This window comes from Dermacentor variabilis, chromosome 3 (assembly GCF_050947875.1).
Source record: "Dermacentor variabilis isolate Ectoservices chromosome 3, ASM5094787v1, whole genome shotgun sequence".
In the NCBI taxonomy this organism is placed as follows: domain Eukaryota; kingdom Metazoa; phylum Arthropoda; class Arachnida; order Ixodida; family Ixodidae; genus Dermacentor; species Dermacentor variabilis.
This window is the reverse complement of record NC_134570.1, coordinates 25,297,942-25,323,584: the sequence shown is the minus strand read 5'-3', so window position 1 is coordinate 25,323,584 and position 25,643 is coordinate 25,297,942. Positions and strand designations below refer to the sequence as shown.

Sequence of the window (25,643 nt, the reverse complement as noted above, 5' to 3'; positions counted from 1 at the left end):
TTTCAAGAAAGGCGATCGAGGAGTTATCTCAGAAAAGTGTTTCTGCGTTTTACATGTACTTGAATAGGCCGCGTCGGAGTTAGGCCCGAGCTAAAGCTTCCTCTTAAACAATTTGTCGACGTTTCAAATACATGAATAATAACTGCATTGTCGTTGCAAAAGATGCTGCAAACGAATTCTTGAACACTACACACTGTCAAAAGAAGTAAAATAGGTATTTTTTATAAAAGACTGTACTCGTATGTGCCAAAAATTGTGCCCAGAATGCCTTATGTCAACGCTTCCATGTTTTTTGCCTATCTAATAAGTAAAGAACATACCACACGAACTTTAGAACTATATAAGTTAGAAACCAGCAAAGCAGTACATGCCGCTGATAGGAAAAATGTAAAGGCCACGAAATGAACAAGTTGATGACAAATGTGTTAATGAAACTTTGTCATTCAATAACCTTGTCCACATTCTTGTACATATGCAACGGCCAGTGAAAAATCTCAATGACGCTGTTATTTGTTCGAATGTACTACGCAGGAGCAGTCGTGTGTCCGGTCGTGTGTCCTGAGTAAGTGCATCGAAATTATAGTCGCAACACAGAGCACGCATAAAAAGCGGAAGTTCTGCAAGATATACGAGGGCTAGTCAAATGAAAATGAGCCAGTGGGAATACATGACAAACGGGGCACTTTATTAAAAAGTATAGTCTTCATGAGCATTTAGACATTTCTCCCATTGACTAGCGAGTTGCGTGATTCCCGTCTCATACAGCTCCTTGGGTTGCTGCTTCAAAAAGCCTGCAACTGATTCTTTCACGTCATAGTCCGACACGAATCTGGTTCCCTCGAGCTGTTTTTTCAGCTGCCCCAACATGTGGACGTCGCAAGGCGACAGGTCTGAGCTGTGTGGCGGATGTTGCAGCGTTTCCCACTTGAACTTTGCCAGTTTTGTATTAACCGCATCAGCGACGTGGGGACGGGCATCGTCGTGGAACAAGATAACCCCATTCGTCAATTTTCCACGTCGTTTGTTCTTGATTGAGACTCGCAGCCGATCCGTCGTTTCACAATATCGGAAATAATTGATAGTCTCTCAAGATTTAGCAAATTCTATCAGTAATGGCCCTTGACAATAAAAAAAAAACTCAACAACACCTTTCCGGCGGTAATGGCGGCCTTTGCGTTCTTTGGGGGTAATGAATTCAAATGTTTCCACTGTAAGCTTTGCCGTCGTGTTTCAGGCTCGTAGTAGTGGCACCATGGTTTGTCCCCGATCACAGTTGCAGACAATAAATCGTCACCCTCATTATGATACCGGATCAGATGAGTGAAGGTAGCGCCGATCTTCTCCGCCTTCTGGCGGTGGTTCAAAATATTGGGCATCCATTGCGCACACAAGAGCCGATAACCGAGATGTTCATGAATTCCGGCGTGAACCGAACCGTGACTGATGTCCACACGCTCTGCCAGTTCATCGGTGCTTATGCTCCGTTCTTGTCTCATCAGATCATCAAGCTTTGGAATTTTGTTGGGGGTGATTGCAGGATGGCTTTGGCCCGGTCTTGGATCGTCTTTGCAACTTTCACGTCCTTCTTTGAACCGTTTACTCCAACGCTTCAACGGTGGCCAATGAAATGAAATGTTCAACGAACACGCCAGCCATACGGCGACTAATTTCTTTTTGGGAAACACCTTCAGCTGTCAAAAACCTCATGGCACCACGCTGCTCAACTTCTGAAGCATCCATTACGTCATGCAACCAGGTTCAACCCAGTGTAAGAGAGCATTAAAGAACATTCATCCTCACACCTACGTGTCACTTCTGTAAATGAGAGATGCCTGTGTGCTACGCGCACGCCTCGCAGACAATGAATCAAACCATTATTGCGCGGGGTGGGTAGGCTAACTTTCATTTCAATCGCCCTCGTACATTATAAATGCGAAGATACAATTGAATATATATACAAATGCGAAGATACAGCTTGATAAAGAGCAAACAAGTGTCACTAGAAATAAAGTTCACTGCACGTATACACAAAACCTGGCAACAAGATATTTAAGTATGCGCATAAGTATCCAATAAATCTACCTATCTAAGAAAAAGTCACTGTATGTAATGCGTCAGAGAGCGCAAATGAACATGTTGCGCAATCACAGATTCACAGAATCCTAGATCCCGCCCCCATTCCATCCACTCTCCCCGATGTATCGCGCGCGACGGAAGGCGGCGCGCTTGTTCCCCGCTTTTCTACTTTGCGCACACAAGACTTAGCCACCATCGTCGGCACACCCATTCCAACCCCCACCTCCCCTCAATGTCAAAGTAGAAAAAATAAATAGGAACGTAGTTACATTGGCTGGCTTTAGTGTCTTGACATGGATGCTTTGGTGTAGGTGAAAAAAAGAATGTTGATATATTTTTGATGTGACATGACGGCACGAATGAACCACCACAACCCTTCGTCTCATCGGACCTCGCTGCGTGCTTTGTCAACTTGATTGATTGATTTACTGATTGATTCTTTATTGGTTTATTTTGCCTCATAGTGTGTTGATTGGGCTTGTCGCGTTGTATGTTCCGATGTAAGACTTTAGAAAAGTCAGTGCATTTTTTGCGTCAAATGTTTAAAACTACATTAAACCCACAAAGTTCCCCAATTTAAAACCTGAAGCACAATTTTGGAAATGTCAATGCACCTTTCGCATCAAAAGTTTATGAGAATTTATACGCATAAGGTTTCGGAATTGACATCCATGCGCTCCGTAGATTCCGCGGCCTCCGCGACTTGCCGCGGTGAGTCCGTTCGCCATCAAAACGCCCTTGAAATTTGGTGCTCGGATGGGGCTCCTTGCGTTATGTCACTCCAGGTGCATGAGCATTGCCACAAAATCCAGCCCGAGTTCGCAATGTTCGCGGTGAAATGTCTTTTCGAGCGTGGAAAGTACATTCTAGACAAAATCCAGAATGATTTCCGACGCCGTAGGTTGCTTTGGTGGGCCGTGCATGGACAGCGTGAAAAAATTTCGGGGGGGGGGCTGAAGCCCCATAAGCCCCCCCCCCCCTGGCTACGCCCCTGGTTGCTGGGGACTTGAGCAAAGACCCCGTAGGGTATGCCACACACGGCACAATGGCTTGCGGGGGTCCAGTGAGTCGCAAAAGCATTTCCATCTTTGATCTGCTAGCTTATCCATGCAGCGTTTGATTTTCTTTTGCATGCGCCGAGCTTCTCTGAGGTCAAGAATTGACTTCGTGCGCCTGTAGCTCCTTTCAGCTCGGCGACGTAGTGCACGAAGCCTTTCCAAGTCAATGTCATTCTCTGTACGCTTTGATAAATGTGTGAAGCAGTGTGTACAATCTTGCATAACGTCTGCAATTATGTCTTCTAATCTTCGTACGATATGTGTCTTGCATGTGTCTTCTACACGATCTTGAAAGACTGACCAGTCGATTTGGCGAGAGACAACCGGTAATGCGGAGTCTAGTCCATCGATTCTCACGTAGGTCGGAATATGATCACTTCCATGAGTTTCAATATCAGTGAACCACTGCACGCTCAAAGTCAGGCAACGTGACACCAAAGTCAAGTCAAGGCAGCTGTTGTATGTAGTTCCTCGCAGAAATGTCGGGCTTCCGTCATTTAGAAGACACTGGTTGTGGCCTGATGCAAACGATATTAGTCACCTGCCCCTCGAATTTATCTTGGAGCTTCCCCACATATGGTGGTGAGCGTTGAAGTCCCCTGTTATTATCCAAGGACCGGGAGTAGCAGCCATAATATCTTCCAGTATTTTTCTATCAAACTGACTTATTGGGGAAAGGTAGACGCCAATAAGAGTAAAAGACAGCTTCTTCTTTTTCACAGTGACACAGACGTGTTGGTTACCGTCGGGTGGCGCTACGTGTTGGAAAAAATACGTAAGGTCCTTGCGAATGTAAACCAGAACCTTACTACTACGGGCACACGTGTTTGAAATAAAAGATTCATATCCTGATAGTCTTATGGAGGCTGATAAGTTCGGTTCACAGATGACCAGTATAGGAAAATGGTTTTCAAATACAAGCAATGAAATGCTACAGGAGCAAATAAACGGAAGACGAGACAGAAGGAGCTCTTCGTGCAGAGATGGAGAGCACCCAATGAGTACGGCGTTGAGCTTGTGGCCCAGTCCATGCAACCTGCTCTGTAATGTGTTAGACTCCGCCACAGGGAATGAAGCCCCCAAGAACATATAAAAACCACATACGGAAAGAAATACGCGTCTTTTATCCACAGGAGGTATCAGATTCTACAACTGGTTGCTTGTGTTCTTCAGAGACAGTAATTGGATGGACACAGAGTGAACGATTCTGTTGTCAATATCAGAGTAATTAGGCAGTCGATGAACCCTGATGGAGTGTCACGCTGTCTTTTGCGCATCGCGCATTTTGCACATGAAATGGTTTCCGTTAATGGGGACTGCTCGCGACATTTACCGGTTACTTCCGGGGTACCCTTAGTTAGTGTGCTGGGACCGCTACTGTTCATGCTTTAAGTTAGTGATATCATTGATGTTATTAAAGAGCCTGCACAAATTCGTTTATTTGCAGACGACTGCATCTTATATAACGAGATTGCTTGCCGGGAGGTTCACGAACTTTTGAACATTAACCTTAACATTTACTCATGGTGTAAAAATGAGACATGATGTTTAATCAGGAAAAAGAAGTTTACATGCAGATTACCAAGAAGAGAAATAAGTTGATGTTTCCTTACAGTCTTTCTACTCATCCTCTTGTTGAAGTTAGCGAATATAAATATTTGGGCGTTACAATAACTAACAACCTAAGTTGGAATTGTATCTCCCACGTACATGCTGCGTCATTCCCAAAGCTTTGTATTCTTCAACATAAACTAAAACAGGCGCCAACCGAAATTAAATTTCATGCATACTCATCACTCATAAGGCATAAAATTGAATACGCTTGCACCGTCTGGGATACTCACACTAAACACAATATTAATGCACTTGAAATGGTTTAACGGAAAACAATTAGGTTGCGTTTTCCAAGTACTATAAAACCGACTCACCCACAGTTCTCACGGAAATGCATGGCATCCAGACATTCCAGCTTAGGCGGAAAGTTCCGATGCTTACGTTTCTTTTTCTCCTTAATATATATATATATATATATATATATATATATATATATATATATATATATATATATATAGCATCACGGATAAGCAGACAACGTTTTCAAATTTTTATTGTTCCCCCATTGGTGAATCACTATCCCTCTACTATTGCCATTGCTAAGCAGTACTGACTCTTTAGAATAAAGTATTCGCTGATGTGACACTTCTATAGTTTGATATTGATTTGTTTGTGTTCTGAATACATGCTTATTTCCTTTTTTTCTTGTTTGTACTATTACCCTTCCTCCTTGGGCACTGACCAGCTTGCAGTATAATGTAAATAAAATAAATTGTAGAATCGCTGAACATATGATGGTCAACCTAATATTAGAGCATTGTTTACGCTGCAGCAAGACCATTCTTGTACTCGTTACTAGTTCAGTTTCAACGCACGTGGGACGGTTAATAGACAGAAGGCTCATGAATATTCGCTTGACAATAGTAATGGGCAGGGAACACACAGAATTAAAAGGCATAAAATCCTATATGGCAGTAAATTTCTATTAAGTTCAATGCTCTGTTAGACCAAATCATATGGATCTTAAGGATTGATAATGTGCGCAGAAGAAAGGTAAAGGTAACGAACTTGGTTGCTTCAGCCATTCCACCTTTTCAGAGAGGATGATGCTAATTTCCATCCATTCATCCATATGAATAGATGGACGAATGGATGGGTGGAGCTTTGCTTACTTTTAGCGCGTTACGAAACCCGACGTCAGGAGGGCATTGATGATCAGATTATTCGCGTACCGTTTGGAACGTTGCATACGACCATCGCTGGGCAGCTCGTAATACTTCGCTAGACATCGCTGTGACTGCGTTGCGCTTTCGCTGAAACTACGGCATATCTTAGAGACAAGGCCTTATTTGTTGCCTTCACACGGGTTTGGCATATCTGGGATCTGTGTATTTTCTCATCACTCCGCCCCCCCCACCCTAAGAAAAACGGCTATTTCACGTCTCCAGAGCGTTGTAGCGAGTCGCAAAAGATGTCAAAATGTAGGCTTCAACGAGACAAAAAGCGAAAATTAGTCCTAGAACAGATAAGATTAACGTTGCGGGCGTATTTAGTGCCAAACATTTAACCCTAATTGCACCACAGACTGGTTCTCCGGTTTCTCCGGTTTTTCTGGATCTCCGGATCTCTCCGGATCTCCGGGTTCGGTCCACTTGGCCTCCAGGTCAAGAAAAAAAAAGTCAACCAAGTCCGACGCTAAAGAACACACGGCTGATGCCACTGCGCGTCAAATACGATATGAAGAGGATACAAAATGAGCGAATAATGAACATGACAAAGAGACCGAAAGAAACAGAATAGAGATATATAATCAAGATTTGATCATCGAAGCGTCTGAAACATCATGTATGTTGACCTTGCCTTCCTTAGCGTCGACGCTTGATGAACCCTTTTCGTGCGTAGCATTCTTTGGCTGGGTGCCCGGGGTCATATGCTGCCCCGTACCGTTCGTCCTTCAGTTGTGTGTGTCCCCCCCCCCCCCCCCCCCCTCAGTAAAAAAGAAAACCCTACCGCCATCTAGGCTTGAATAGATGAATTTATGTGGATACACAAACTCCTGCACGTTTGCAACCACCTACTTGTGGGCGCACGATATTCCGACGCGATATTTTTTCAGCCAGCATAGAGTGGTGATTAGCACATATACTTGCCAAGACTTCGTCCTTTAGGCTTCAAACGGCTTCGTGGCTTTGTAAACTTAAACAAAGTAGTTTTATTAATAATTAAATAAACACCATTAATGTTTCCCACGGCAAGTTTCGAACTCACGACGCCTACTACAAAATTGATAAGTATTGAAATCATTACGTCACAGACGCTTTTCTTTATTGCTGGTTTTTCGCGGACACGAAACACACAATGCATGCACATACTAAGAAATTATAAAATTGATAATGATAAAAAGGCACGACAGTGATTCTTAGATGGCCTGTTGGAGTTATAAACACTTCAATGACCCAAGTCATCCAGCACATTAATGCGTACTGGAGATTCGCTTTGGTTCCTCCAGATTCCTCTTACATACGTGACATTTTTATGAAATCCTCATTGGCAGGTCGGGCATCAGCATCTGCTTTTCGAACAGTCAGTCTTGTTTTCCATAGGCTGTGCATGCACATCAACTTAACCATGTCATAGGGCAAGCCTCAAGACTTGACAGGAAGCGGGCCGCTATGAAGTTGAAAGAAGAAAAACCGTTGACGGTCTCACTGGCATCCTATTTTCCCTCTTTAGGACGTCTGCTTCGGGGCCGATAGCACACAAGGTCGGATACAGTGGTTCCGCAACAACATGACATCTACAAGGTCTTTATACAATTTCTTGCCCGTAACTCCACTATTGGATTCTAAAGAAAATTGTACATACGAAATATTGAGAGAAACGACTTCATGAAGAAAGCTACGCGCACTTGGTCGACTCATGGCATTCGCAGAAACGACACAATGCAGTAACACATCGCGAAGTCTTGTTCGAATGATAGTTCTCAAGAAATCGTTGCCCTGATCTCTCACAAAAACAAATCGACTTACAATCTTCCCTAGGGTCACGCCATGGGCGCATTCACCGACAAGCGGCACAGAACATCCTCATGGATTTTTCGCGGGCAAGCGTTGAGACGCGTCGTTGTGACGCGTCGCGCGTTTCGATTTGGCCTTACCGATGCGGAGTTAGAGTGCAGCCGAGAGTTTTCGCGGGCACAAAACGTGCGGAAAACGCAAGAAAGCGGAGAATTGCGTCTGCAACAAAAGGTTTTAGTTTCTGAACAGGACGCGTTGGAACGCGGACAAGCGTGTCGGCGGGAAAATTGTGCGAGAGAAAAAAAGCACAACAACAAAACTCCTTTAATTTACCAAACACAAGATTGGTGGCAAAAGCGATTTTGCTGGGGAAGTTGTCAAAGTGTGCGCGGTGTTATTTGCAGTTGCTTCTTTCATAATATACAGCAATATTGGTTTCAAAGGTAGAGTATAGGCTTCATAAGTAATGATTACAGAGAATGCTACGCACTATATGACAATTCCCCAAAGGGGAGTTTCTGCCATAATTTTTCTTCTTCTTGTTTTTCAAAATTTTACGTAATTAACCCCCCTTCGCAACATGAAAGGAACGCGTTGTCACGGTCGCTCGGCGAAGTTCCAACAAGATGGATATAGCACCCGCTTTTGATAAGCGTATAAGCTCTTAATCGAGCAAGGCAAAGAACGAGTACGACTTCCGGCGGCTTCTCTGGCTGCCTTCCCGAGAATGCAGCCTTCAGGGTGGCGCCGTACGCGGCTAACCTTGGGAGGGCACAACGGTCTTTCGGAGGGCCGAAAGTGAGGAGCGTGGAAAGACAGATAAAACGGATGCCCGACCCCAGGCCACGCGAACAGTTTGTCGAGCAGGCGGTGGCCTGCCGTGAGACGCAGCCATCACTCCACAGAAGCGATGCACCCGGCGTGAAAACGCCAAAGGGCAGGCTGTCGCTAATGGCGCGCGCACCGCTCTTGACAGTCGGCAACGGGTGGGCTTCACGCTAACGCGCCAACGTTCGCGACGCTGCGCCTCGGGGGCAGCAGAGTGGAACCTTTCTCACTGGACGAGAGGTGATCGACGGTGGCGGAGCGAAGCGGCTGGAAACAAGGCGACGGCAGCGGGGCCAGCTGGGAACTGAAGTCTGCCCCCGCCCTCCCCACAGGCCCTTTCCTCACCGCTGCAGGTCCGTTTCACGCGAACTGCGATGCAGCGAAGGAGTTAATTTGGAGCACCAGGATGGATGTGCCGAGTCGCGATGGGGAATGAGGAGGAGAGATAGGAAAATGAATGGGCAGCTCCGCAAGCTGAGTGAGAGAAACGAGTTGGAGAACCCCCGAAGAGGCGGTAAAAGCACACGGACACGGTGACGGACGCGGTATAGGGACACGGCTCATGTTAGAGCTCGAGTGCTTAGTTAAATTGCCAATTCGCTTTCAAAGTGGTTGTGTTGAAAGAAGTCTAAATTGAACAGTGGTCACAGAAAGAGGTGGCTTAAACGTTCATTTCGTATTCGCAAGCCAATCCCCGCTAGTACTTTATATATGCTCTTGTGTTGAATAAGTAAAGGACGATATATATTCTTCAGTATTGGCCAGATTTTATGCACAGAACCATTATCATAGCGAGCACCAATACAATCTTTCTTTTTTTACAGCAAAGCTGTATATGGCTAGGATCCCGGGATCCTTTCGCGTCCGTTGACAGAAAACTGTCATCATCAATGGCTCCTACCCCCGTAAGCACTCGATCATCTCCACCCCCCGCAAGCAAGCAAAAAAAAAAAAAATGCAATAGCTCATACCCCCGTAAGGCAGAGGCTACACGCACTCAGCAAAGTGAAGTGAACAGTTCATAATTCTTTGGAATCACGCATACAACATACAGAACGGCATACGTTTTAATAAAGACCAAGCCCAAAACAAGCATCCTAACCACGTAATTGAACCTAAGGTGCTCGTGAAAGCAATGCGAAGCACGTAGCGATCCCCGCGCACGTTTTCAGGTAAAGATTACTGTTGCACAAACTGCCGCGGCGACGGCAGCTTACGACGTCAAGTGTGACGTACCTAGCTTTTCGTATATGAAATAACCAGCCTAGCAACTGATTTCAGTGTTGTTGCAGCACCGCTATGGGAGGCGGCGTGCTGTCAAAATTAATATTACTCCCATTCCTACCATTACTCCAAAATATCCCTACTACCATTATTCTAAGGCCATAAAGCATTGCATAGCCCCTCTGCAGTTTGTAGTGGTGGTTTTCAACAGCTTCGCTGGACATCCACTTTCGGAGAGTCGGGATGGCGATTTTTTCTGGATCAGTCCTGCGATGCTGTTTCGGTGCGAAAACATCACAAGACCAACTGACCGAAAAAGCCGGTGTCTGTAGCAGCGAAACGGCACCTAAATTCCCATTGGCAGCGAGCCCACGTCACGTGCGCGCCTCGAAGGAGAAGAGCGTGCGATAGGGAACAACCTGCTAGCGCGCCAAGTGTTGCGTGAAGGGAGAGTGGACCGCCACGACGCCGCGTCACCCTCACTCTCGCTCTCGGGAGCCTGCGTTTTCCAGGCGTTCCTTGTCCGCGCAAGCTCTCGCCTGCGTTCTGATTTCGCCTCGGTAATCGCTATAAAGAAATTAATGTGTATAAAACAGAATAAATTAGAGGAGAACAAAATTGGTGGTTGTGAGCTTCGTGACAACGACCCCACGCTCAGAAGCCGAGTGTCTTAGCCACTGCGCTAAAACAGCGCCTCCCACATAGCAGGCCTGTGCGCTTCGCTTGATGACATCATCCTACTTGGACGGAAATTTCCTTTGTCAAGCCCGCTGTGACACAACAGTGACGTCAAAATCACCGCGGCTTACCCGGGAGCGTCCCAATTAGATTATGTGGCAGTGGAGCAGGTAGCACGACGTCACGGATCGAAGTGCACTGACCTCGCTCAAGCGTCTCAACGCTCTCGCTTGTCAGCGATGAGTTCATACCCCAAAGGACCGCTAAGCGGCATTGAATTGGATGTCAATGCTTTTGCATTCACGACTCATAAAAATGATAACTCACCAGGAACGCTTAAGTGTCTTCGGATTTTTTTTTTCTTTCTATGGTCGGCCCTTCACCTCCAAGTTGCTTCAAGACATACACTGAAGCCATCAACAGCTACTTCGTACTGTTCATTGAGATATACTGTTCGAGAAACGCAAGTGAAAAAAGAAAAATAAACCATAGAACAAAACGATGTTTCGTTTTATCAGTATGTTGGCCACCTCCTTTTTCGACCAGGCATGCCTCGTCTTTTTCTTAACGGAGCGTCGTGGTTTTTGCTACGATATAAGCAGAGTTCACGAGGGGAAGGTCGAAGTGCCTAGTGGCGCTGCAAACATCGAACGAAGCCGTACCGAGCCCGTCTCTGCCAGGGAGGCGTTGGCCTCCGTCTGGGACCCCGGCCGAGCAGCCGCCTGTCACGTTCGGAGCGGAATCGCGATGCGCGAACGTGACGGGGCATTTTGGCCGCGACAAGCGAGTGCTTCCGGCCCTCCTTCGCGTCGCAGCAGGGTGAAGGACCCCTCGGGCATCGCGTTCTCGTCAGCGCAAGTAAGGTGGACGAGAAGAAGCTCACGGGCTCCTAACACGGTGGCCACAGGAGGGCCGTTCTATTATCGGCCTTTCTCTTCGGTGCTCGAAAACCTCGAAGTTCTTTTCGGAAAGCATGTGCCGGCTTCATTCCGAAAAATCTAATGTAAAACACACTTAAAAAACCATAGTGTGGTCCGGCTTCATAACACAGCGAATAATTTTCGTGTGTGCATCAGGGTCTGCAGAGCATAATGGGGCTTTTCTCTGTTGCAGCCTTGAAGGTCGTTGTCACAGTGCGTCGCGCAATAATCTCGAGGACCGTCCTGTTGCCTACTGTGGACGTCGGAAGTGACCGCTGAATTCATATGCGCTATTTCTTAAACACTACGTGCAAGCGCAGCACCACGTTCATGAATATATGAATATTATTAGGGGCTAACGTCATTAAGCTCGGTATTTTTACCGTTCTGCTTTATCATCGACTGATAAGATCCGGTCACGGGCGTTCACGTCAGATTCTCTCTGGGAAAAATGGTCTCCAATCCACGCTGTGAGGGTGGTTGGACAGCGAAGCTGTAAACGACATGCAGTGTGGTACAGCGCGAAGCGGGAGAGGGGACACAGAAAAAACGAGGACAAACCAACTAGCCCAAACTATCACCCTTCTATGTAAACGACAACTAGAACGATTGCCCATTGCGACGTAGGTTCACATGGCGACATTCACATGCTCTTTGCCTAATTATTAGCCTAAGATGTTTCGACGGCCTGCGACTTGGCTTTCGCCGCTACTTTGTGCGCCTACAAAATGCGGACCCGAGAGATGAGAAATCCGCCACGCCTCCTACGCACGCTGCTCTTGAGGAATCCTCGCTATACGTGGCCTTCCCATAGCACTGTCACAGCACAAATAAGTTTCTAGACGGGTTATTTTTTTACGTACGAAAGTGTAGTTACGTCACTCCCTGTGCCGTATGCTACAGTCAAGCTGCCGTCGCCGCGGCAGCTTGAGCAGCGGTAATCTTTACCGGGAAACGTATGCAGGGAGCACTACGTGCTTCGCATTGCATGTAGGCGTAGGAACGCCTTATCACCAATTATGTGGTTCAGATGCCCGTTTTGAGCTTGTTCTTTATTTAAACGATCGTTGTTCTGTATGCTGTATACGTGATTCCAAAGGAAGTATGCACTGTTAGCTTCACTTTGCTGAGTGCTTGTAGCCTCTTCCTTACGGGGGTATGAGCCATTGCAATTGGAGGAGGGAAAGAGATAAGTAGAAGGCAGGGAGGTTAACCAGAATAACGTCTGGTTGGCTACCCTACACCGGGGGAATGGGAAAGGGCTGAAAGCAAAGATAACAGGGAAAGAGAGGAGGGAAGGAAAGAAGGAAATTGCGCTGAGTTAGCTGACGTGTGTGGTCTTACAGAAATTGCAATTATAGCCACAGATGGTCGCACAAGCCCGTTGTCCTTAAGAAGCACAAAAGCGCCTTCACCGCTTTATGGGCCGACGGGCGATGGGGGCAGTGTTCCAGCAGCATTTGCACAGAAAGCGGCCGATTGTCCAGTTTTTGGAAAGCTTTGGCAAGTTCTTGTCTCTCTGGGGTGTACCGTGGACAATGGCACAGCATGTGGTCGATATTTTCTTCGGTGCCAAGACCTCGCATGCTGCACTGTCAGTCCCTCCAATGAATGTAGAGTATGCCTTTGTGAAGGCAACTCCTAACCAAAGGCGACAGAGAAGCGTAGCTTCACGTCGAGGAAGTCCGAGTGGGGGACGGAGTTGCAGGGAGGGGTTTAGTCGATGCTGTCGTGTAAGTCTTAAGTTTGACGAGTTCCACTCGGTCAGTGTGAGACTGCGTGCCAGGTGTGCGGGCAATCATTGGGTGAGCATAAATGCGAGTCGGCCTAGTTGGAACAGATGCCTCATGAGTACCATGGCAGTTAGGGCACTTTAACAGTTGCGCGGCAGGCATCTGCTGAATGAGATTCAGCGCACCGTGGGCACACGAGGTTATTCCTACAGACACCTTTTTACGTGTCCCATCTTGCCGCATTTGTAGCATTGCAGGGGCTTCGGTACGTATGGGCGGACTGGATGGCGGACGTGACTAACTTTGACGTGTGAGGGAAGGCTGTCTCCCTCAAACCACAGCTTCAGGCAACGTGTGTTGCCAAGTCTTGTGATGTGCGTGACAAGAGTGCCTTCGGTAGTTGGCATTATTAATATCGGTAAGCCGTCGGTTGGTATAGAAATATCGACATCATAAATGACGCCGACAGTGCCATTGCAGCTTGTAGGTATCATGGATCGCCCTTGTACTTTGTCGATCTCCGTTACGTGCCGCAGGCTTTGCAGTGCACTACGGTGTAGAACATCTACTGCAAGGACATTCTTCCGCGCGTTTATACTCACGTCCTTTATCTCGTTTGGCGCGATTCCCACAAGAAACGCAGAAAGGACTTGCCTGTTTAGGAGTCGCAGATTGGACAGTGGGGCCACAGGCATGAAGAGCATAGTGTACGGCCAGCGCTGTGGTGTTGTCTTCACGTTGGAGACACTTGCTGACGATGACCTCCGTAGCAGTCTTCTTTTTGTGGTTCGGCTCATGACAAGAGTGAAATCGTCGTCCGACGAGTCGACGCTGCCCGAGTACAACTCGGTTGGCTCGCTGTCCGTGTCACTTGACGCATTTCCGCGTTTCCTGGACGCGCCCCCCCCCCCGTGATGGCTTGGCTCCAGGAAGGTCTTCGAAGGCTTCTTCATCCATTGCCGCAACAAGGGAGCGGCAGCTCCAAGAGTTTGGAAAGAAACAAAGCGAGACAAAGGCACAAGCGTTCTATGACGGAAACACTTCGTCGTCGTCCGCCATTGCAATTCGGGTTATGAGCCATAAATGATGATAGTTTTCTGTCGACGTTAGGCCACGATGAAATACCGGGATCCTAGCCATAGAGGGCTTCGCTGTAGATCCAACCACTAAAAATATATATTGAAATCCGTGATCTCCCACCGATGCCACTTGCGCCTCAAATTGGACGCGAAATTCAAATTTGGACGTTCAGGTTTTCAACTTCTGCACGAATAATCAACCTAATTTATTTCTTCTAAATAAATGCAAACAAGTTTCTGAAAGCGTGATCTAACCCTTTAAACAAATTTACTATTTGTTTTATCCCACCTAGACAAAAGTAAGTCAACTGCAGGTATGTGTGGAGTCCACAACACTAGTTTGTTCTTGAGATGATGGCGGTGCCAACTGTCAGAGCCCTATGCCGCTTTTATTGAGTGCAGAACCCGCGGAATCGCCGAGATCTTTTGATTATTAGTTATGGTCTTATATCTCCGTTTTTTCTCTCACGCTTAAGTAGTGTTTCGCTACGGATGCAGTATTAGCATATGCAGTTGCTAATGCTGCTCTAAACAGCCAATAAGGCGGTATCTTTATAGCGATAGTTCTTATGGACTCGCTGCACTGGTCCTTCTGACCGTCGTAGGAGCCTCAAAAATGATTTGCGGGTAAAAAAAAGTAAAGAAAGAAGGCAGACTCGCCAGGACCTCAATTCCGGACTCGCAGATAGCCAGACTCAGATCCTACTCCACCCGCTCCGCCGATGCGATAGCAAATTTCGCCTCGAGAATGCTGTGCCTGCAGTCTCTTGAGCGCTCTCAAACGTGATTGGCTGACAGTACGCACGGAAGCTAATCCATAAATCAGCGCTGAGGTGAAATAGTATGAAGGAAGTTAGTGGCAAGAAACGAAAGGGAGGAGGATAAGAAAGAGGGGAAAGGAAATGTTGCGTCTCTTCTCCACTCCTGAGGAACACGACCTCTGCAAAGGAAGACGACTCGGATTACAGAGTCGTCGCCGCCGTCGTTGCTGTTGCTGTCTTTTGCATACGGCAAGTCGTAAACGAATAAACTTTTTCATTTATTCTCGAAAGGAGATTGTTCGCGCGCATCTGCGAATGTTTACTCGAATTGATAGCGCACAAAATAATGCAACACTTACAGCGCTAATATTGCGCCAGCTATCACGTCACATCTTTGCATTATGGACAAAACTCCAGTTTTTCTTTCTCTCAGCCCCATATCCTTTTATATCAAGGGATAAACTGAAACGAAATGAAGTTTCATACGTCGTTGCAGCTCCTATATAATCCTCGACGAGGAAAAAAAAAGAAATTAATCTTCCCAGAAGTAAATCCGTGCAATGCAACGTGATCACGCTGCCTCGTATCGCGTGTACACACACCCGGCAGTGCCCGACAGGCCGCGTCGATTGACCCAGTCTCGCGGGGCAGCAGTGCGCCGTTCTTTGGCGGAGTGCTAAATGCGCCCGCGGCCTCACGACGCGGTCGGCGCCGCGTCGACATCTGTTCCGGTTGTTTAGAGAGAGCCCGGCCGGAGCCACGTTTGGGCCCAAGCCGGCCGCGGGAAAGGTGCCGTTCCGCTGGCGGTCGTCCAACGGGCCAAGTGCGACGACATCGCGCCCGGAAGTCGATTCCGTCCGAGTCCCTCCGGATGTCGTCGTTGTCGCCGCTGGCCGCCCTCATTTTTCTCGCGCCGGTCAATCGACCGGCGACAGAATGAACAGCGTGACTCGATATATTTCACCGGCTTCGGAGCGAATGCTCCACGCTTGGTGTCTCTCGTGTAAATTTCTCGAACTACGGCTTACGTTGTACTGCACCACGACCACACTAAATTCTATATCACTGAAAAAGAGCCGCAAGCATTGCTTAAAGGAACTTTGCATAGTACGCTATAGTCTAGGATAATTGTGGTTTTTCTTTCGTGATATGTTTTAAAACATATACATTGGTTATTTATATATATTGAAATTTTCGTATTTAAGCTCCCCAAAGTGCCCAGTAGATCATGAGAGGCGTCGTGGTTAAATTCCGGATTAATTTTTATCGCTTGTGTTTTCTAAACCTGCCCTCAAAGCACTGCACGTGAGCGTTATTGCATCCGGCCCCCATCGGAATGCGGCAGCCGCGGCCAGGAATCGAACCCGAGCCCTTAGTGTTATGCAGCAGAACGCCCTATATTGGTGCCATTTCTGTGTAAAGATTACGTATGTTACCGATGTATCTGTACAGGCGCTGGTGTGTCGTATGGTTGTAAAGAAAGTTTTTCAGTCCATGCAGTCTGTTCTGCCAAAGTTGTGAAGAAGACGGGGCCAGTCAAGCTGCGTTGATGCAGCTTTCTCTCCAGTTTTCCTTTTCACATCACACGTATGTGTATACTGGTATGTAAAATATAAATCAATTCATCAATCAACGCATCTCTCTCTGCAAATACAGTTTCATGGCGCTTTCAGAATATGCCGACCATCTTTCAGCATATTTTTCCGTTTACTCATGAAGAAAAAGACAGAGAGAGAAACAAAGGAGAAGGAAAGGAGTTTACGGAGTCGTAAGCATGGCGCGTATATCTTCACGAATATCAATGCTGCCCCAGAAGTCATTGAAACCGCGCAGATTGTCGAAAAGTTGTCGAAAACGTTGCTGAAACAGGCGTATTCAGCGGTGAGGACTCCCGTGCTCGAGATTGTTTTCCACCTCGGCTCGATGAAATGGATTGCAGTGTCGTCCTTCCAGTGAACTGGTCGCTGCGCTTTACTGACACTCTGCGATGTTTCCTAAGCAAAAAATGTCGTAACCAGGTTCTCTGGGTTTCTCTTACAATACGCTGCAGTAAAGGTGCGTTTTTCAAGCAACCCCTCGCCGTTAGAGTAATCGAGGCACGCTGATGAAACTCTGCAGGCCGCTTAATCGAGGAAGCTTCGAGCGAAGACTTGTTTACTTATACCTGGGTTTAAAGATCAAGCTTGTACGTGGCCACTCCCATATCTGTGAGCCCAAATTAAGTTGCTGCTTAGTAACATCAATAATTGGGCTCGTTGGTTCTGCTTGATTCAAAATGTGACAAAGGCGAGCGTTCTCGTTTGCTTATCGTCGAGTGAAAGCGCTTGTCCGCGGAAAGCCCGATTGAAAGTCAGCGATTGTTATCTGTTCTTCGTTTTATGTACACGCCCAAAACCAGGCTGTTACACTTTGCAAAATGTGGCGCTCCACACTTACAGCACTACTGCACTGCGCAGCCACGAGCGCTGACCTAATTCAGCGTGGATAGAAAAGTTTCCTGCATTATACCTCGCCAAGTAGGACAACACATTCCAATCATGGTGTCGAGGTCAGGACGCGAGTTGTAGATTTTCATGGAAGGGTGGCCTTTTTCCCGGTTGTCCTAGTGTTCAGTCGGCCAACGTTTTTTTCTTCTTTTTTGTGCATTGTAGTTTCAGTTTACATTATTAATTATACTGAGGTTCTTTTAATTTCTGCATGAGTCTTGAAGCTCCTGTGCCATTTTGGCACATATACCTCGTTAGATCACCCATTTTCATACTTCTTTTGGTATAAAAAAAAACACACACACACACAGAAGGAACTGCTTTTACTTTAGTTTACGTGTATGCCACCAAAGCAAGCTTCGGAAACAAGTTACATATTATGCGCGCTGTGCTCACCTTTCAGTGATTGCTTTTCAACCACTGCTTCGAAGAAATATTCAGGAAGCAAGCAATAAAATGCCATAATTTTTTTACGCATGAACGAAACACCCATACACTCATGCACAGGCTTACGGACAAACGGACGGACATACCCATGCAGCGGTAGCAGGGTAAAATGCCTGGCCTGATAAATACAGATTTTTAGCCTTACATAAGACACAAATAAACTAGACCATCCGAAACCACGTTACGAAGGCATGGCTTAGAGCGAGTCCCGACTGTGTACTGTCTAAGATAAAGGCTTTTCTAAAATCCGACGCCTTAGCGAAGTGCTACACCGCTTTCGTTTAGCATGCAGTGCGTTTTCTATTTATTTTTTTCCAGCACTTGTGTCTTTGCGTTGCAGCATTCTTTCGTGAGAAAACCGTCGTCGTCGCGGCCAGAGATCAGCTGCGACGCGCCTTGAAGTCGGCCTCTCAACGTGACTGCGGGTGCTGTTCCCGCCGACTGCTCGGTCTACGGGCGAAAGCGGCCAAGGAGAGTCGATCAACAAGGCAGCGTGCAGCCTACATATACAAATGGCGACGGCCGTTCGGTAAAATAAACACGTGCGAGTTAACCTGTGCGCCGTGTGTTGCGTTACGGCTAGGGACTGCCAGTCCGGCATGCGCCGTTGCAACCGGCGCTTAGAATAGCCGTGCGGAGTTTTGTTTTTCTTTCGTGTGTACTTTAGCAGAAAGCGAGCAGCAAAATAAGCATGGCGGTAAATCACCGCTGACGTACGGCGCGATATGCCTACAGCTTGCCACAGCTAGTGTGTGTCGTGATTGGGCTCGCATGAAAGATTTCAACCAAGCCTGGCGGCCTCTCCAAATTACGCTGGAACCCTTTGTCGGCGATTAAATAGAAGTGACGTGCTCAAGACTGCAGCGGTTCCGTCAGTCTGTAAAGGGTACTTACCTGTTAGGCAAACAAGTCGGGCGTGCGGCTCGCCGCGTAGTGGCCTCTTGCATTGCTCCCGATTGCGCGTAGCAACTCTGGCGTGTCGATTCGGTGAAAGGTAATGTGACATACGCCAAGAAAACCTCATTCCGGCCTGGCGCAAGAACCATCCCAGACGGTAGAGCTCAATGTCCTTGGTTGTCTGTTCGTTACTTCGGTCTGGCTATCTTACGCATTCTCACTGCCTCGGTTCAACACGCGACGTCAGAATGACGCGAACGAGCTTATCCGTTAGTTACGCAAAGCACGATGAAAAATTGAAAGCAGAACAAAACCCGCCAGATTTGCTGAGCAATTTCTCGGCACGCCGCGGTTCGAGATGACGGAAGATGGCCCAGATTTAGCCCAAGCATACGGAAGCATCCTTTCTGGCCCCTAGGCCGCGATCATTCTGTCGACTGGTTATACACCAAAATAAACGGTAGTGCATCATTGTCTAGTGCTCTGTTCGGAAAGCTGCCAGCAGCGCGTCCCTCTCTGTGTTTACCGAGCTCTCAAAACACTGTACCTCGACGTACATGGTTTCGTAAAATGATACTCACGAACCACTTCCACGTACGAGGTCTGCCTAAAGAAGTTGACACACGGCGTAGAACTGCGATAGTTTGAAGAAAGCAATGATTTGAAACACCGTTATAGATGAAAATAAGAGCTATTGGTAGACACCATAACCTGCACCTCTGTCGTGTCACCCTGCTTAAAATTTAGGTTCGGCCAAGAAGGAGGAGGAAGAGTGTTGCTTGTTGCAAGCGAACCTGGCCTTAATGCTTCCAAGAGTATGGCTTTCGTCGTACGAGTCTCCCATTTACGAGATTTCTTTGCGATATCTGGGAGAAATCTGGAAGGAATTCTCGAACTCGAGAGAACTTGTGAAAAACAACAAAAACGAAGCGTTTTTCTGTCTTTTCAGTAGACGAGTTCGAAAAAAAAAAAAATTCCGCCTCCATTCCGCCCTGTGAAAGTGCATGTGCAGCGAAGCTGTTGCCGATGTTAGACAAGCACCAACACCACAAAGGACAGATACATTGTGTGCCCACGTACATCTCGTGCGCACGCACCTGTGCGGAAGTTCAGCATACATCCTCTTTCTTCCAGGCCCTCCGCCAAGCGCAAATGCCTTATTGAACTAATATAATTTTTCAAAGTAAATTTCGTCAGAAAATTCATAAATTACGACTTACACAAAAGCTGCAGGCATGATACCTTCGGATTGTAATCATAATATATGATATACGACAAAACATAATTCTGTTACGTGGAACCTCAAAGACAAAGCCCTTCTCCACCTGCTATTTGAGGTCTGTCTGAGTGGCCGCGGCCGCTAGGTGGCGGCACCAGTTTTAGATGAGCACGAGCCGATGAAAAATCGAGACCAACTAGAGGCTAACAGCTTCGCTGTAGCATATCCTTCCTTCTCCACGTTGTGCTAATAAACTAATATACGCTTTTACGAGCGACATTATGCGACTGAAATAACATCTCGTGCATGCATAAACGGGAGTCGTCGAACTGGCGGAGACCAGTACTCATGCGCAAGACGAAAGGTATTTGTTTTAGTAAGCACTGTTTGTTTCATGTTTTGTAGTGAGGACGATTGTCTTAAATTTTTTTGTATACTATTGGTTCAGCGGTTGCCAAATAAAAGAACTTTTTTGAGTTTACATTTATTTATTTCAATGTGATAGGAGATTTCTTTTTATTAATAGTACTTAAAAAGAGGTTGGGCAGCCTCTCCACTGACACGACAATTCTGCTCGAAACGATAATCATAAGTGAAACAAAGATTTAAAAAAATACGTTATGCCATTTTTAAAGTTAAATCACACAAATTATGAATCTTGGCAGCTATTTTCTCACCAGCGTTACTATAAAAAGTAATTAATAAATGGCTAAAGAACAAAGGATTATACGAGAAAGCCTCAAAATAAGTCTTTCTCATCACCCGTTTCTTATTCATTGTAATAGTGGAACTGGAATTCGCTTCCAAGACAGACATGCCCACGTTAGAAAATGTATCTAAATAAATTTTTTAATTTAAGGGAAATAGTCTAATTCTAATGCCTGTCGGAAAGGGAATTTCAACGTTTCCCGCAAAATATTGCATAAAACAGTCTAAAAGTCCTAAATTAAAAAAAAATACAAGAAAGCATGCAGTTCAAATACTCGTAACTCCGCAGCGAAAACATCTACCTTAATTCTGCAAGCTTATCTATTAGATCGTTCAAAACAGACATACGCCGTATGTTTGCTTGCACTTACACGTAGTTATTACCAAGTTTTCACAAGTTCTGCACAATCTCTGCTCACAAATCGGTCGCATGGCTTCGTGTAATATCCTATTCTTTTTCGCTTCATACGACCTAATTGATGCAGTTTACCCTACTGAGATGTCTATTTTTGTTCCAAAATTAGAGGGTTGTAAATGTCCTGCTTCCTGCTATAAAACATATTTTTTTTTGGGAGGGGGGGGGTTTCGTTAGTTTTTCTAAAATATAGTCTTAGGCAAAAAAAGTATGAACTCATTCTGAAAGTCCCATGATCTTTAAAGCTGTCATCATCTTCAAAATTATTAGTTGGCAAAACTATTAGTGCGTCCTAAACTAGAGTGTGCTGCAACCGTGTAGTACCCACATCATGAAAACCAAATTTTTTCGCTGGAGCTTTTTCAAAATAATTCAGCGCAATTAGTTTAAATTATTTCATCTTTTTTACCGTACTGCTAGTATAACCTCAAAGAAAGTGAATCTAGAGCTTCCATCACTTGCGTCACGTAGAACAGCACATTTGACTCCGTTTCAAAACCTAGTATCACCATTTTCCCTTTTGAGTGACACCATTTTTTCAACTTCCTTACGTGCGCGTCGCATCCGTCATCGCGCCAAGGTAAAAACAAAAGAGGCAATACTGACGCTTTCAGTCAGTCTTTTTTTTTTTTTATCTCAGAACGTCGTAATAATGGAAGCATTTTCCTAGAGACACAGCCGCCATTGTCGATAAACTATTCAGCAAGGCATTAGGTAACATTCCATAATTGGGAATTATGAATACATTATTAAATTTAAATTTTCTGTCAAAACTACAATTTTATTATGAGGCACGCCACAGTGGGATACTCCGGAACAATTTAGATCACCTGATGTTCTTTAACATGCACCTGAATATAAGTACAGGTACATTTTTTTTTACTTTTCGCCTCCATCGAAAGGCGGTCGGTATCGAGCCCTCGATCTGCAGCTCATCAACGCAAGGCCACAGCCACTTCTTTTAGCCAACTTCAGCGTAGGGTAGCAAACCATAAGCGCTTCTTCCGGTTAAACTCCCTGCCTTCCCCATTTCATTTCTCTCTCTCTCTCTCTCTCCCTCTCTCTCTCGTAGCTGTGCTTTCCGTTCCACCACACTTCTGTAACGCCCTTCGGCCTAGATCACGACATAATTAAGACAAAGAAAAATGTGCCTATCTCAAATGCGGCAAACCTAATCAACATCGACTCAGCAATGTAGTTTCTTCGTTCCCGTGTATTTACGTACAGGGACCTCGAATGCGACCTTCCTCCTAGGAGAAGGGGAGCAAGGAAAGCGCGGCCGACTGACAGCGTCTCGCGCACACCTACCGCATCCGGTGATGGGGTAGGTGGCCAGGAGCAGCGGCTGCGCACTGCCATCTGGCGGCCAGCACTCGATCTTGTTGCCCAGTGGCCCGAAGATGCTGCTGTTGCGCGCGATCTGCTGCTGGATCCACTTGCTGCTGCAGTTGCACGAGAGCCTGTTGTCGCTGATCAGCCTGCAAGCGGTGGGACAGGAGGCGAACCGCATGAAGCGCGGTGAGGGCGAACCTTTCGTCGCCACAAACCGCTGTCGAGACGGGGTGTGCCGAAGAACAGACAGCTGCGGATGGGAGATGAGGAGGACTCGAGAAGGAAATATCTCTCCGTGCGACTCAATCTTAAGTACACATTGCTGCGCCTTTGAGTCTCTCTTCATTTTTGCGGTGCCCTTATACTTCTTGTTTACCCGCTGCACAGAATTTTTGCTTCCTCCCTCCACTCAATCATTTTTCGAAATAACTCAACAGCGATTGGGTTGTCAGCGGCTCATTTAGGAGAGACCAAGATTTCTGTTTTGTTTCCCTTGTTTGTAGTGCATCCATAGCTCTCTAGTTAGCGCGCTAATATATCGCCTTTAGGTTTACTTATCTAAAAAAAAAGACGCTTCTGATACTTGCAAGGAGAGAGGACGAGAGTATACTGCAGGTACGTTGTAGGCACCTTTATATTTTTTTGTGTATTACATAATTTAGCAATCAAGTAGAATATAGTAGACAGAGACAGCATGCGACGGAAGGAGTCCTCTATTTATTTTCATTTCAGAAATAATAAAAAAGGCAGGCACCTAATCAGTGAAACCGCTGATCCCGCTGATTCACCTAATCAGTGAAGCGATTGCTCATTGAGCGGAAGCGATCCGACCGAAAAATTGCACCATTCCCGAAGGAAGCTGCAGAGTTTAGATGAGGAACGCTCCACTGCCTGTATGACATAACAATGCGTTGCCTTAGCTGAAACTATTGTCGCCTAAACGCTTTTCAGCACTGAATCACGGGGAAAAGACGAACAAAGGGAACAAAGGGAACACAGGAATACGCAGATGAGCTAATTACGTTCGCTATTGTACGCAATGTTATGACTTTGAAAGGCTAGATCTAGCCCAGGTTTGGACAATTCTTGTTCTACAGGGGCCGCATGAGGCACACGGGCCCGGGCCAGTTGAGGTGAGGTAACAGATGTTTTGTCGTATTTACGTTAACTGTTTCCCATTACTTTTTTTGTTGACACATGCAGAAATGTATTGAGAACAGGTAATGAAGTGTCTAATATGTTGGCTTTAAACCAGTAGACGGATAGTTTTCGAGGTTATGGATTGGGCTCGGTGGTCCGGCTGGGGCGCCGATGGAGGGTCGCAGTTGGCTCAAGAACCGTTTCTTGCCCGCGTCGGATCTAGTCGAAGAACGTGATGCAGCGCACGCTTTAGCAAGTTGATCGAAAGCAAGAAGATGGTGTGCAGAGAGATAATAGAAAGCACATCTTGAAAAGTAAGTGTTCGAGCTTCACTTAGAGCACTGAAGACACCAGCTAAGACTGAATGAATGAAGGATCGTCTTTGCTTATTGAAAAAATGAAGAATCGTATTTGTTTATTGAAAAAAAAAAGCCATACTTTGGCCGCACTTGAGACATGATATCAACTACATCATTTTACAATTAGAACATTTTACGTCTGAAATAAACTTTGCAACCTGATGTCATTCTTATAAATTATTAATAAATCTAGGACAAAAAAGGGCGACTGAAGAAAGCTTGGCTCCAGTGAGAGAAGTAACAGGCTTTTGAGAGTTACACCGCCGACAATCGAACAGCTTCATAATTAAGCTTATTATTTGTTTAGGTCATTTTGCTACGATGATACAGCTTGTTATGATGGCTTCATGGACTTATGAAGCCACACAGAGCTATTAATGACAATGCAATTTTTCTCATTTGTGTGCTTCCGCCTTCTGATTGATCTCCAGTTTAGTCACATCTGACCCCAATGCATCATTGCTTTGATAGAATAATATGGGGAGCCTGAACAAATGCAACTCTTGCTCTTAGTCCAAAATCACCGCACAAGAAACCTTTAGAAAAGTCTTTCCCTTAAAAAAAATAAAAAGGGAAGGGAAGGAAGGAAAAAAGTGAAGAAGGAAAGGCAGGGAGGTTAACCATTTTAGCTTAACTTGTTTGCTACCCTACACATGGGAGCGGGATGGGGGGGATGAAAGATGGGGAAAGTAGAGAGAGAGAGAGAGAGAGAAGGGAAGAATATACATTCAAGTCAGTGTCATCAACTTATTTCTTTTGTTCCGTTTCTGCACTGCTGGTAGGGTGCAGAATCGTGTCTGTACCGTGTGTTTGAAGATGTAATGACTGCAACAAATGTAAGATTGTGTACGTGTTCTTTAGTGAACACTGGCAATTTTGACGGCTACTTACGTTATTGTGTGTATATTTGTAACCCTATTTTACGAAGTCGACGCGGAATGGTCAAACTTTCGTAAAATCAAGAATGTCGTAAAATCGAACAATACAATAATGCCACGGTCAAACAGTGACATTATTTATCTAGTATGAACGAAAGAAATGTCTACTTAGTTACAAACTCAAAGAAGCGAAAAATAAGAAAGAAAGAAAACTATTGCATACTGCTACAATATAGCGTAATCACATCTACAGCTGCCCTGCAGGAGCTCGCGAGTGCGTTATCACCCACAAGCAATCACGAGGTAGGTGTACACGATATTCCCTCTACAATCAGTTAGGTGAGAAAAGACAGGCTCATATAAGTCCAGTTGAGTTTCTCTCTTTTTTTCTAGATAGGGAAATAATGTCGGTGGGGTTCAACATGGCTTGAACCTAGTTATACGAGCGAAAACACTGTTAAGCATGGTTAGACGCGGTTCTCCACTGCTTCTTCCCGGCGAGCTATATCGGCATGGTGCTCAGCCTCAGCCTGGTGTCTGTGGCGAAGAGTTGACGCGCTCCCACCGGCGTGTGCTTCATCCATGGCGAGACTGAGCGACCAAGCGCCGGCGAAGCAACCCTCGCCTAGTCACGTGGCACACAGCGGTGAGGCTCGAGCAAGCCCACCTGCGACGCGTCCTTGTAGTGGATCACGTGACGTGACGTCACACTTTCACACTTGCGCGCCGACGGCTGAAGGTCAAACGCACGCCGAGATTGACCTCGGAAGTGTACCTCGAGGAGCAGAGCTATGGCCCTAAAGACACAGCTGTAGTTCGTGCAGCTCTCTCTAT

General features: G+C 46.1%; 1 protein-coding gene across 2 annotated transcripts in view; it reads right to left on the bottom strand.

Moving 5' to 3' along the window:
- The window catches only part of LOC142575311 (high affinity nerve growth factor receptor-like), a 176,447-nt gene that overhangs the window by 24,472 nt on the left and 126,332 nt on the right, over nucleotides 1–25,643 (bottom strand). For both annotated transcript variants that reach the window (XM_075684565.1, XM_075684566.1), the window contains exon 5: nucleotides 22,409–22,578. In XM_075684565.1, coding sequence (XP_075540680.1) covers nucleotides 22,409–22,578 — 170 coding nt within the window. The remainder of the gene's footprint in view (nucleotides 1–22,408; nucleotides 22,579–25,643) is intronic.